This window comes from Emydura macquarii, unplaced genomic scaffold (genome assembly GCF_026122565.2).
Source record: "Emydura macquarii macquarii isolate MOO-44397 ecotype Brisbane River unplaced genomic scaffold, CSIRO-AGI_Emac_v2 contig_561, whole genome shotgun sequence".
NCBI classification, from domain to species: domain Eukaryota; kingdom Metazoa; phylum Chordata; order Testudines; family Chelidae; genus Emydura; species Emydura macquarii.
In genome coordinates this window covers 9,288,494-9,303,305 of record NW_027130698.1, presented here as the reverse complement: position 1 = coordinate 9,303,305, position 14,812 = coordinate 9,288,494, and the positions used below count along the sequence as shown (strand labels likewise).

The following is a 14,812-nucleotide window of genomic DNA, read 5'->3' as shown; positions in this document are numbered from 1 at the left end:
GTATTGGTGCTTATAAAATCATCTGTTAGGTGTGAATTTCTTCAGGGAAGCACATCATTCTACATGATCCACTCTGATTCATCCTCCATGAAGATTCAGAGGGAAACTTGAAATCTATAATTTCCACATCAGAAACAAACTCTAAATTTGTAACCTCTGGTAATGATGGCAGGCACTCATAAGTGCCGTAAGAACCTAAATAGGTTAGGGTAGAAAAAGATGGATAGATCTGGTGCCAGACAGTAACTTTACTCGGAGACCAATTGTATACTATTGACCTGTGTGGATGGAGGGAATCATTCATGCATGGATCTTCTCCTTTCTGTGGATGGGGGCACAGCCATGTCCAAGGTACCATTACTCCAGCCCCAGATCCTGTGGAGACCCCTCCATGGGTCTGAGTATCCATGCATAGGCTGATAGAATATGTATTCTCTGCCCCCATCACCATGGGGAATCTTTGTGGTAAACAATCCGGCCTTGAGCTGTGCTGGCTGCTCTTCATTGTGAAAACCACTTAAAGGGTGGTTAAAGGGGCACCATGGAGTCACTCAGAGGCTCATGTGTGGGCGAGTCTGGTAGTGCCTCAGTGGGCTTGGAGGCAGCCTAGATGCATGGCTTTGCAGTATCCTGTGCTCTACTGCATCTTGGGGATTCCACACTAATTTGGAGGATTCAAAGGTGTGTTGGGGGTGGGGTCAGACCCCTTGCTTTAATCAACAAGAGGGCAAATCCAACCAAAAGAAACTCAGTGGGGAATCTTACAGAGAGTTTCTTACCACCTATGCAGTTCTTCTCACGCAAGGGCACAAATTAGTTCTTAGTGATTAAAACTACAATGAAGACCATTGTGCTAACTCACTTTTATACAGCAAACCCCACAGAGGCTGCGATTCAACAGTTTTGACCCTGTCTACACAGCTCTTAAGAGTTTTCAGATGGTGGTTAAACCTGGGCCTAACAGGATTCTAAGGTAATTTGACTTGCCAGTATAGATGGTTATAAAAATCATGCTCTAGCCTGGATAAGAATTTAGGCTGAAGCTGGGGTTTTTTAAACAGTGATCTAATGTCATATGCTAGTTTACGTAACGTCCTTATCTAGCTAAAGAATGGTTGTTCTAACATGGCCCAGTCTATATCCACTGGCCATGTTAGAATCCCATTTAGCTACAGTCAAGTTTAAGAAAGAATTGTCAGTGTTGCCGAAGGATAATTCACCTCCTCATCAAAGGTAATTCATATTGAGTCTGAGTCCTAGAGTTTGTGTTCACGGGGCTTTGCTGCACAGACTTGAGCAGTGTATGTTCTTCAGCCTGGCAGGGACTGAATAGCCAAATTGATCCTTCTCTTGGAAGGGCCTACACAAAAATTGCTGTATACCAAATGGATTTGTAGATCTAGATTTGTGTGTGAATGTGTGTCACATGGCAAGAGAGGGCATTTTCGCTATTCACTTTTCTTGACATGCCGCTTCTGCATTCATCAGGCAAAGTAAAAAGGGAAAATGGGTCGTTTTCTATCTCACTTCTCCTCAGATAGTACGTTTTTAAGTGTCAGTACATGGACATAATTCTGTTTTTGAGCTTTGATCCACTAGGTCCCTGCATGGAGTCAAATCAGGCACAGAGAGAAGTCAATAGGAGCCATCCACATGAATCCAAGGGCAAAATTTTGCTACAATTTGTGCAGCAGAGGATTTGCAAGTTTATAGGATTTCAATAAATAAGCTTGTGTGTGAGCATTTTTTAAATATAGCTCAGTATTTACTAGCCAAAAGAAAACACTATCTCCTTTGCAGGTGTAAAATATAACCCAACAGTGTTGGGAGCTCTGATGTAGCCAATAACAAGGTCTGATTTTACATTTCTCTGCATCAACTATACCTGTGAACGCCTGATCCCTGTTTGACTAAACCCGCTATTTGACTCCATAACCAAGTAAATAACCCTACCAGTTGTAAATTCTGTACTAGCTCTCTTTAATTAAACAATTATGCAAACCCCTGGTGCATTATTGTAGGATAATTATACCCTTGGGACTATCAAAGGCATAAGGTGCAGTCAACAGGAGCAACAAGAGCAAATCCCCCAGAGCAACTATTAGCTTGTGATGACCATACCTCTTGCAATTGCCTAACTGAAATTAGACAAAGTTAGAGAACAGGGAAAGCTTTATAACCCATAAAAAATCTTCCATTTTCCTCAGAAAACAGAGAGAGAGAGGGAGACAGTTCTCAAACGTCTGCTGGAAACACATTACAAATAACCACAAAACATGACACTTCTTCTCTTAGTAGTGTAACACTTAGGCCAGTGGTTCCCACCTTTTTGGCTCAAGGGCCACAAATATCATTTCTACAATCCTGAAGGGCCACCAGTCTATCGAATCATGAAAAATGTATTGACGTATATACCGTTAAGGACTACAAATCGCTACATGGTCAAAGTAAACATTTGGATGCTACTCTGCTCATTTTTACAGTCACTATTTTACACTTACAACTAACTCACAGTAGGTCATGGTGGGTGGCCTGCTAAGTGCAAGCCAAACCGGAAGGCACTGATTTTTAGAGTCCTGCCCCTCCTCAAGCAGGGTGGGTTCTGGCTGCTCTGCCAGCAGCCCCCCACCCCCAGCCAGATGGAAGGAGTTCAGCGAGGAGGCTGCTTCCTTGCTGATCTCCTGTGCCCCTGGCTGCAGCAGGGAAACTGCACGCATCCTGTAGCCCCGTGCGCTCCACCTGGGTCCCTAGGCAGTGTCTCCCTTCTGCAGCCAGGGAGGTGGGAGATCAGTGCTCCCCTCCCTCTGGCTCCAGCAGGGACCCCAGCACCTAGGGACCCAGGCAGAGCGCTTTGCTGTGCTTCCTGTTACAGCCAGGGGGAGGACAGCGCTGATCTCCCATCCCCTTGGCTGCAGCAAGGAGCCTGCACCGGTCTTGTAGCCCCCAGCAATGCGCTCCACCTGGGTGTTTAGGCAGCAGCTCCCTTCTGCAGCCAGGGGGAGGGGAATGGCAGGCCACTTTGAAAGACCTCGGGGGCCACTTTTGGCTCCTGGGCCACCACTGACCTAGGCACTGCTGACTTGAGTGGGACAATAATTTTCTCCAGGTCAGTGAGGCAATATCTTTAACTGGACCAACTTCTGTTGGTGAAAGAGACAATATTTCGAGCTGCACAGACCTCTTCTTCAGGTCTTTCAGCTCTGTGCAGCTCGAAAGCTTATCTTTCACCAAATAGACCTTGGTCCAGTAAAGAGATTACCTCATCCACCTTGTCTCTCTAACATTCTGGGACCAGCACGGCTACAACAACACTGCACACAATAATTTTCTCTACAGTTAGGCAGTTTGATAAGCATTCATTTATAAACACAAGTTACTTAATGTATCCTTGCAGAATGTATCAGGGCAGTGACTATATCTTTATCATAAAGATCATCCCAGTCATTATTACTGCAGGATTTTTTTTTATAAAACAGGCCTTGAAGTAGAGCCACTGCATCCTGGCAACCAAGCCATCTATCTTCTAGAACTGGTCAGGAATTTTCCATCAAAGTGTTTTTTCAATGGAAAATCCAGTTTCTGCAAGATCAACATTTTCCATTTCCTGACTTGAGACAAAACCAAAAATTTAAAAGTACTGGAATTTTCCCTGGGATGGACATTTTGATTTTCAACAGCTCTGCCGTCTGCATATTGAAACTCCATGTAGAGTGAAATTTTCTTCTGATGTATAAAGGCCTTTGTTATGGTCCTGATTCAACTCCCCCTGAAGTCAAGGACAGTGATAATGGGAGCTGAAAAGGGCCTTAAGGGAGTAATACAGAGTGTGCACATGCATACCCTAGCGTACCGAGTGCAGCCGCCACACGGATGGTTTAACAGTACATAGGGAAACTACTCAACCCATGTAGGACAAAAATACTGTATCCAATTGACAATGCAGAGAATACTTGCAGGAGGCACAGTGCAATTACTCACATTGGAATTTTGTCAGGACATGGGGACTAAACACCCTGATTTTGAAGAGGAGTGCCACAGGATCTTCAACAGACTCTCCTCCATATGCTTCCCTGGTGCTCCCACCCTCAACACCAAGCTGGGGCAGCAATGACAGAGAGGAAGCATGCCACCTACTGAATACCCACCACTGCTTCCTGCGGCCTATGATCTGTTTGGGGGTGTTCCATCCATGTACTGAGCCTGCTTAGCTTATGAGATCTTCTCAGATCCCAACCCAAGGTGGTGTAAGCAGCGGACTTTGCATATAGTTCGGTGCAGCCTCCCTTAGGGAGAACCCACACAACACACTACCAGGGTGAAGTGGGGGTGCAACATAGATGTGGATGTAGAAATTTCTGTTGCTACTGATGTAGTACATTAGTGTGTTCAAGAAATACGTAACAACAATCATCTGTATTTTTAAAGTAGAATTAGAAAACAGTATTGAAATCAAATATTTTCCCCAGAATTATACAAGATTTGCTTTATTTTCCTTGCCAAATATGTCCCTCAACAGGCAAGAGTAATCAGACTAACCCAAAAACCTGAAACAATCCATGAAAAAAATTAATCCTCGGTGACGATTTAAGGAGGAAGAATGACTCTAACCTTAAAGCAAACAAATAAAACCTAAGGATTCACAATTCAACCAGATACCACTGGATTCAAGGTACTAGTAGTTTGCACAGTATAAGAACCTACACAGATAGAACAACACCAGAGAATTCCCAAAAATCTCGAATAAATTGTACCAAATCTATGAAAAATGACTTAGGGAACTGCAATAGTGAAAGATTATCAGCCTAGAGAAAAATAATAGATTAGATTCCCTCAGTTAAGTTCTTTGTTCTCTTTCATTGAATTCCTTTGGCTTGTGGCAGGCATCTAAGAGTGAACGTGGTCAATAAAGCCCGTATTGGTTGTAAAGGAAGATGAAAGCATAATTATAGCAAATCAGTATCTCCATTTGGAAAGATGAAAAAAATCTAGATTAGATGATTGTGCGATTGTTCCCAAACCAATCTGTTTAATAATTTTTCATAGATATGCTTAATGCCCTGGTTTCTTAATAATTTGTTCGCTACTACTAATCCTTGATAATCAAAATAAAACCCTTACCTCTTTACTTCTTGGACATAGTCTGCATTTCTGTCGAACAGGTGAGTTACTGAATCTTTGATTGCTTCATGCTTGAAAGAGGAAGCTGTTCCAAAAACAGTAACACTGGGGATCGTTGAGCAGAGTTGAGCAACGGCTTGACCCTGCAAACATATTGTCACATCAGTTGCACTGACAAAGTCAGTTACCTGATTTCTGCCTGCCAATTCACTCAAAATACCATAAGCAGTTTTCAAACTTTCTTTATATCTTTGTCAGACATTTCATAGTCCCACAGCAAAACAGACGTAAACCCAAGCATATCCAAAAAAGCATTCTTTGGGGATAAAACTAGTTTAACAAGGGATACATTATACTGGAAAAATTACCGCATATATCCCTTTCACAATGGTGTTTTGAAGTGAATTAAGTCATTATAAAATGTTCAAATTCAAGGTACAGAATCCACTTAAAATGATAGTTTTGCATGAAAGTTATTTACATGCAGCTGTTACAGGTAACACCTAAAATGATTATTACTGAAAGATTACCAGCAAAATATTTCTATTTCCCCCCATTTATTTACTATAGGCTTTTGTCAGCATCTTAGGCCAGATTTTTAGCATACATGGGGGAAATCCACAATGATCAGTGGATCTTACATTCACCTGTATGATGTGCTGCTTTAGCCTTTGAAAGCTCTTAAACACACGTGTAACTTGTGTAACTGTAAGCACGTAAGTAGTAGATTACTCATATACTTAAAATTACATTGGGTGTGCTGAATAAAAGCTTAATTCTCACTGAAAGTCAATGAAACTTAGGGCCCTAAAGGTCCAGACTCTCAAAGCTACTTAGGCTCCTAACATCCACTGATTTTAATTTTAAACCAATGGGAATTAGGCACCTAAATCCCTTTGTGATCTGGGCTCTTAAAAACAAACAGAATATCACTGTTTTCCTAGTACAGTCATTTTCCTCCATTTGGGTGGGTTTTTTATATAGCAACAAAACAAAGAAAAATAGTTACTATTAGAATAGGAAATGAAATTATAAATGCACTTGTTGTACCTGAAATTACTTAAGTCATGAATAAAAAAAAAATTAACATGGTTTTATGTTAATGGTATCTCTTTAATAAAGAAAGGAAGGCTGGAGAGGATGCAGTAGAGCTTTCCAGAATTGTGAATCTTTTTTTCTTCCAAAATTGGCCCTTTTTCAAAAACAACTTTTTTAGGAAAAATTGTCGGCATTATAGAAATCGATCACTTTTGCAATATATTCTGATTTCTTTTTTTTTTAAATGGAAACTTTTACCCAATTTTTTAAAATCAATGTTGTTTATACAATTATATTTATTTCATTTACAGAAAATATTTTCTTACTGAAAACTGGGTGTTGAGTAAACAAAAACTTTTGAACATGCCTCTGACAAAAGTTTTATGGAATAATTTGCAGAAAACTTTATGGAAAATAGGTTCTTATGGGCCCTGCGAAACCAAAATCTTCAAAACGTTGACTTTTTCGCAAAAATCTTCCCATTTTCAGACAGCTTTCAGCACAGGCAAAGTGTGCTTTTTCTTTATTACACACATAGTTCATCATGGATAGTTCTCTGAAAACAGCCATTCAATGTGCAGTAGCAGTCAAAAAAACTAACACAAAGTTAGGAACCATTAGGAAAGGGATAGACAATAAGACAGCAGATATCATAACGTCACTATATAAATCAATGGTAAACCCACACCTTGCATACTGTGTGGAGCGCTGGTAACCTCATTTAAAAAAAGATGTATTAGAAATGGAAAAAGGTACAGAGAAGGGCAACAAAAATGATTAAGGAATAGCTTCTATATAAGGAGAGATTAAAAAGACAGACTTCAGCTTGGAAAAGAGATGACTAAGGGGTGATATTACAGAGGTCTATAAAATCATGAATGGTGTGGAGAAAGTGAATAAGGAAATGTTATTTAGCCCTTCACATAACACAAGAGCCAGGGATCACCCAGTGAAATTAATAGGTAGCAGGCTTAAAACAAACAAAAGGAAGTACTTCTTCACTCAATGCACAGTCAACCTGCGGAATTCATTGCCAGAGGATGTTGTGAAGGCCAAAATTATAAAAAAAAGAATTAGATAAATTCATTGAGGATAGGACCATCAATGCCAATTAGCCAAGATGGTCAAGGATGTAACTCCATGCTCTGGGTGTTCCTAAGCCTCTGACTGCCAGATGCTGGGATTGGATGATGGGATGGATCACTTGATGATTGCCCTGTTCTGTTCGTTCCCTTTGAAGCAGCTGGCATTGGCCACTGTCAGAAGACAGGATACTGGGCTAGATGGACCATTGGTCTGACCCAGTATGGCTATTCTCATATTCACCATTTACATATAGATATTCTTCCTACTAAGGCCGCAAGCAAACCTTTTCAGTTCCACCATTTCCAGTTTCAAGGAGGACTGACAACAATGGGATCAATCTTCTTTGACAAACTGTGTTATGTGACCCTAAAGTACAATGCAAAATACATGCTTCTATCCATGTGCTTCAGCATGGAGATTTTACATAACTGTTTCCCTAACTAGGTTTTGTCTCTAATGAGTGAGCTTTCACCGTCTATATGATTACCCTTATTAGGCCTTCCATAGAAACACTATAAGTAATATTGACAATACTCTTTGCCCCTAATGCTTTGGAACATAAATTTTGTCACATGCAACACAAAAATAGATACCATATCCAACACAAAACTTGATTAGCACACTCTTTGTTACTTGTATTTGGCATCTTTTCTCCTATGGGGCAGGCATAGCCCGTGGGTTCTGGAGAGCATTGATTTTATTAAGTATGGTCTGAGAGCATGGCATTAAAATCTGTATATCTTCCTTTAAAAATTCTGAAAATGTTTGGAGGTGGCTTGTGCTACTCGTATGCCATGTGTCATCTTCTACAGGGAAAGTTCTGCTATGCCTATTTAAAAAAAAAAAAAAGACCCAGAATTATGTGTTGCAAATGTTTGATCTTGATACACAACTATAGTAGTTTGGTGCTGCTGTATCAGGGTTTTGTAGCACTAGTGTGGAAGTCACAGTGGTAGCCATTCAAAATGCATTATCCAGTCTAATGTACCTGCATCTTGCTATGGTCACAATAGGAAAGGGAAGCTGAAAGTGATGGCTGAAAGGGAAGCTGAAAGTGATGGCTCCCAGGCTTAGAGGCTCCCCACTCCGCTCTGGTTCTTGAGGCATCCAGACTCATGGCTCCCTTTCATCCCACTGGGCAGAAATTATTCTGAAGTTATCGAAATGAGATATTTCCAGTTTTCAAAACAACTGTTTTCAGATTTCTGTTTCACAGAGAAATTTTCAATTTTGGTTTGTTCATTTTCAATGGGAGCAAAACCAAAATGTTGACGTCCTGAAATCCTCCGTGAAATTGAATTACCGTTCTCCACTGAAAGCAGAATCAACAGGCCAGAAGCAGAGCTCCGCAAAACTTTCATACCAATACCAGCTTTTGCCTGGTTTCAGTACAGTCTCTACCCAGGTTAGGTGTGATGTTTGTAAGTATTTCTAATCAGCTGGGTCAAGTTTTGGGTAAATGCACTCTGTAAAGTTGAGCATGTGGATTTACAGAAGGCAGGGAAGCAGCGGGGGAAAGAATTCGATAGGTATTCACTTCCCTCAGATGGTTCAGACAAATAAGCAGGCACATCTCTGTGGAGCATTCACTAAACTTTTTTATTATTAATTATTATTAATTAATTAATTATTCACAAGCAAGATGAGGAGAGGGAGGTAAAACAAATTAACCACCCAGATTTGTAAGGCCTCTGCATGTAGGGCTCCCACTGAAACCAAAGGGCACATAAGCTTGGGCATAAAACACACAGGACCCCTTGCAAACTAAGGCCCAATTCCTGCAAGCAACTCCTTGTGGATGGAAGCGCCCGTGCCTGAGCAGAATTCCATTGAAGTCAACAGAGCTGTACGTGGGTGCAGGAGTCTGCCTGTGGGGAGCTATTTGCAGGATCTGTGCCTTAAACAGTCTGAGTTTTACATTTCTAGTCTAGTAGGCTTTAAATGCTCTGAATTAACATAGAAAAATTGTATTTTCTTGCGCCTGGGGGAAGGAGATATGGCATGAACGCTGAATTGCTTACATTTGGAATAGAATATAGAGCTTTCCTACAGTTATTTTTTTAAAACAGCCACACAGAAGACATGTTTATAAGCCACATTCTGCCTCTGATTCCACCTGTGTAATCTCACTGATACCTGGAAGCAAGAACTGGCATTGTGATTCTAATGATGATGTCTGGCTGAATTTCGCAAATCCTTACTATCTTTCCAGCCAAAGATTGGCATTTGTAAACTGCCAGCATGATTAGAAAAATCATTCATGCATAAACACATTATTGTTCATTCCAACCAGAACTCCTGATGGTATACATGTAAATATCAATAATCAGCACTTTTATTTACTCTAGGATAACTAGATAACCCTGTGACCTTGCCATCCTCCCACATAATGAGGAATGTAATTTTCTCTGAAGTCCTTTCCGTGGTGTTTTTCAGGAGAGAACATTATTACTGCTTCTACTACGATAGCTGCCAGAAGCGACAAGACTGGGCCCTTGTTATGCTGGGTATTGTAGAAATATACAGCAAAAGATAGTACCGGTCCAAAGAGCTTACAAACTAAGCAGACAATGCAACAAAGGATGGGAGAAATGAAGGATTATTATCCCATTTTACAGGTGAGAAACTGAAGCATACAGTGATTAAATGACATGCCCAAAGCTAACACAGGAAAACTGTGGCACATCCAGGAACTGACCCAGGTCTTCTGAATCCCAGTCCAGTGTTTCAAATCACAGGCCATCTTTTCTCTCTGTCATTTGCCATTTTTGTTTGAGAGGGAAGTCCTCATCCCTCAGAAATTATAGGGAACCCAATTATTTTGCTAGTCTCCCATTCACTTCCACCTTCAATTGTCATCGTGTTTTAAAGTTCAAGTTTAACCTCTAAAATTATACCATAAGCATATGATAGAAACAGAATCTGGCTTTTGTACCTTTCTCTTTGTAGCCACACTTCTCCCATGCAACTGGTTTCATTTGCCATCAGTTTTCATTTTGATGCCTTCTAATCATACTGGGCCAGTATGAACCATGATGATTTATATAAGTGAATATTTTGTGAAGGACAGCAGTGGAATAAAATTCTTACCATCTTATTGTTCTACAGAATAATTAGTTTTCTGTATACAGTTCTTCTAACTTGGAGGAAAAGGAAAAATAAATTTTCCTTGAATAAAAAACACTGAATACTGAAAAGGTCAACTATTACAGTAGGAAGCCATCTTATTCAGGGTATACACAACATGTAAAAATGTCCAGTTTCATGTTTCCATGAGAGTGCCAGCCAATAGGAAAATGCAGAAGAAGAAATGACATGTGCAAAACCTGCTGCTGATTGGATAGTGCACCCATTGTAGAGACCAGCCTGACCCAAACCCCAGACTAATATCCCTCTGACTTTTGTGGGTGTTCAAAGTCCAAACTGGATCCAGATGCCCCTTACCTTTACAGTAGGCTGAACCAAGAACCTTGAAGAGACTGGAGGCCATTCAAAACTCTTGTGTAAGTTTCTCTTATCCCCCTACTCCTCCACCCTCAGGAAAATGGACCTTAATTTAACATCCATTTTCTCTTCTTTCAGAGAAGATGTAATTAACACATCCATCTGTCATCCTCACATACCAAGATTAGGACCAAATCCTGATATCAGACCCTAGATGCTTTTCCCAATGAAGTCAAGTAGGAATATCTGTGGACTCAAATGCTTAACTAAAGATCTGTGGAATTTGGTCATGTGCCAAAAACAGACTTGCATAGCCACAGCACTTTCTTAAATCTCCTTTCTAATCCCTTATTTAGTTACCTTCCCTCATAGTTCAGATTAAGAGTTCATGCTTGAGGTTACAGTCACATTTTAATCACAAATACCTGAGGGTCCAATCCTGGGCCCCTTGCAGAACCTGAGTAAATGGGATGTGCATGGAAGACTTCTGCAGAGAGACTGGAGACAACAGAGTCCCTCCCTTCTGCTGCACTGGAGCAGCAGTGGAGCTAGGTTGCAACTAACTCTGGAAGCCAATTGCTGCACGTTCTCTACAGAGAGCCAGTGTCGCAGTCACAATTGAGGATAGGCCAACCACAGCCCTTATCTCCTGCTTGCTAGGAGAGTCCCACTGAAGAAAACAGCTTTGTAGTCGATGCAGACCTGAGAGGGCTTTCAGTGTCTTGTCTACTCCTTGCATAACAGAATCACTTTAGCAGCTCCACTCCACGGCTGTTTAGCCTTCTGCCTGCACTCTGGATCTTGTGGGGGTTGGGAAGCAGGCAGAATGTTCACCAAAAGTAATCACTTATGCACCGCTAAAACAGCCTACCGCTTATGTGATTAAACATGCATGACTGCAATACCGCCCCTCTTCTCCCCTCCAAAAAAGTCAACCCATCAATAAAAGGCCATATCCACCAACCACTCTTTTCCCCCATAGCATTTTTAATATTTGAAAATAAATCTCCACGTATAACCACTTGCTTTTTCAAAAGAAAATAAAACATGAAAAATCCAAGTCTCATTTGACAACTAATTTTACTTTTAATAGGACTTAGAAGCCCTTGGATAAAGTGATAAGCTGTTTCATTGAAAGGATCAATGTTATGATGAAGTATTTTCCTGAAACAGAATTAATCTTATTTCCAAAACCTGTAATTTTTATACTGCTTATCATGCAGAATGCCACAGTAAGAGTCTTCAGAGAAATAAATGACTCAGATTAAAGTGCTTCTATGGAAATATAAGGAATCTTTCAAAATATTGTACTTGGCATATAAGCAAGTTTTAAAGACTTTGATGGATTTAATTTACATGAATGTCAATTTATAGAAACAATATGTTGGATTGCTACAAAATCTAATATAAATAGAAATATTTGTGATAATTTTTTAAGTTTCAGTTAAAATGTCTGGGTTTTTAAAGTTCAGTTATTCACCTGCAGAGTTGGAAACCTATAGTGTTGTGTTGGTCGTACAGGAGAACCAAAAAATGAAATTTAAGAGACATAAAATTGAAATTGACCAGTCTAGTTCCATTGTTTATGAATTTCACTCAATTTAGAGAAAAAGCATACACGATGGAAAGTAAATTATATTTTACAGTACGTTTATTTTAACAATCTAAGGTGTTACTGGGAATACAGGAAAATTATTTAAAAAAAATAATAATAGATTTTTATTTTGACAGCCTCCCTTTTGATCAAAATGTGACAGATCTGCTGCTTGTATAAATTGGCGTAGCTATATTGCCTTGCTATCTTACCCTAGCTGTGAATTGGACCTAAAACACCATTAGCAAAGGTTTCTGTGTATGAAATTTGTTTATTTGATAGGTTATAAAGCTGGGTTCAATTTATATCTTGAGTGAATAAACCATCTAAAAAAGGTACTGCACAGTACAGCTAATATCCCAGAATGAGCAGCAGCAAAAAGAAACTATTCTTTCTTTAGTCTCATTTTTTCCAAGTCCAGAGACACTGCTCAAATTGTTTTTTATTTTTTAAATCATTCAGATTCAACCTTGTACTAGATTCCTATTTGGGACTGAATATGGATAGAACCTATTATTCATTACCAGATATTTCCCCCGGATATTTTCATATTTAAAGGTGGATATGAAGCAAAGCCCTGTATTCAGAATATGTTATGAGATACATGTGTCACACAATCTTCGCCCAGAGGTCTCCTATTCTGTATGTTTAATAGCTTATCACCTAGGACAAGATATCTGAGGTGCAAGACGACATCAACCTATACAATAACCTACTGCCTGAAAGTGTCATTTTTCCAATTAAAACAGGGAAATTGGAAGCCAGCAGAAAAGGTGAACATTGCGGAGTAGTAAAATGGAACAGAGGAAGTTCAAACACTTGAACAGATTTGGGATCTAAATCAGATTTTAGTTACACCAGAAGAAAGCTTTTTGATCAAAAAACAGGGATCACTGAGCGATAATGGCCTCTTTTTACCCAAGAAGAGACCTATTTTTTAGCATAAATTTTAAAAATGTATTTCTCCACCCCTGAAAAACTGGATAGTTGTGCTAAATTTGAAACAAAGGGCGTAAATCAGCATTGCTCCATTAACATCAAGTAAGCTATACCAATTTACTGCAGCTGAGGATCAGGACAAAAATCTGTCTCTATATGACAGGACACAAATAAATAATAAGAAGGGATACCTGCTTTTCACATGACTCAGCAGGGGATTGAAGGAAGGGGCATGTCCTCTGAGGAGACATGGCTGAGAGAGGCCACAGAAAAAGCTCTTGGGGACTACAGTCAGCTATGGTTAGAGAAATTGCTTTGTTTTGTGTTACTTCCTGAGTTTGTGTGTTTGAATAAACTGTGCACGGAGGCAAGGGCCTCAGACAGGCTTTTGCATGGCACTGATTCTTTCCTGAGCTGGTGATAGAGCCCACTTTCTCAAACTCTAATGGAGGTCTGCCATTTTCTTCATGAATATTTTGCGCAGTTCCTGTCGCTAAGTATATGCCAGTGCTTATGTTTGCCGTATACTCAAGTTCCATCTCCTTCTCCCTAGCCTGGGAGAGGCTAGCAGGTAAGTAGATCTCTTCCAAGCAGTGTCCTTCCCCATGAAGAAGGAATAAGTACATTAAACACTGTGACTGGTCTCCTTCCCAGAATTTATCTTGGTTGGCTGAGAGAGGAGACAGTGCTGCCCTGTTCTATGCTACAAAGCTCCTGGTTCCAGACTCTAGAAGGATCAGTAACCTGAGATTTTTAAAGACACAAATTTTTACCCTGAGACTGCTTGCTGTCTCCCAGTATCTGTCTGTCTGTCCCAGAACTCCTGAAGTGGGGGTTACCTGGCCCCTAAGGTTTTCCCCTCTGACTTTAAAGAGACAGTATACCCAGTCACAGGGTGCATATCCCCAAACAGATTATAGCAGCTGTCCCGCTGCTAATCCTAATATCATAAGGATTTCTTTAAAAACAAACACACAAAACAAACAGGCTATACATGCATGGAGGTCAGTGGACTCATGTCTATGAAAGGGCTGTAGGATTTGTAACAGAGGGAAATCCAAAAATGAACAAGGAAGAACTTAACAAGCCACAAGTTTTCTTATATAAAATGCCTGAAGTAATTAGAATAATGAACTTGCATTGCTGAGCGAGGAACTATTACAAAGTTCTTGTACCACAGGGCGTCTATTGTCTCATTAAATTATTCAGGAATTTCTATGACATTTAGAAACCAACTGGCCAGTCTTTTCACTTGCTGTCAATGTTAATGGGCTTTGCATCTATTAATACAAGAGCACAGAAAATATCTTTTCTAAAAGTGATTTGAATGCTGGTTTTCCTGTATTATTCATGAGGAACTTCATGGGAATCATTTGCTCAATGTATACGGTTACATTTTCAGTGGTTTAAAAACATGGAGTATTATGTTAGTGGGCCCCATTCTTACTATAGTTCTGGGTCTGTCAGCACAATCACTGTAAGCCTCAGTGTCAGTTAGTGAGGTGGGGAAAAAACCCACTAACCTCCACAGTGAAATTTTATCTGTAAGGTCTGGAAAGACAACATGGTCTAGCGATGGGACTGGGAGTCACG

At 40.1% G+C, this 14,812-nt stretch overlaps 1 protein-coding gene across 1 annotated transcript in view; it reads right to left on the bottom strand.

Annotated features, from left to right (window-relative positions):
* The window catches only part of VAT1L (vesicle amine transport 1 like), a 76,114-nt gene that overhangs the window by 43,636 nt on the left and 17,666 nt on the right, over positions 1–14,812 (bottom strand). The window contains exon 4 of the mRNA XM_067540117.1: positions 5,119–5,261. Within this exon, the coding sequence (XP_067396218.1) occupies positions 5,119–5,261 (143 nt within the window). The remainder of the gene's footprint in view (positions 1–5,118; positions 5,262–14,812) is intronic.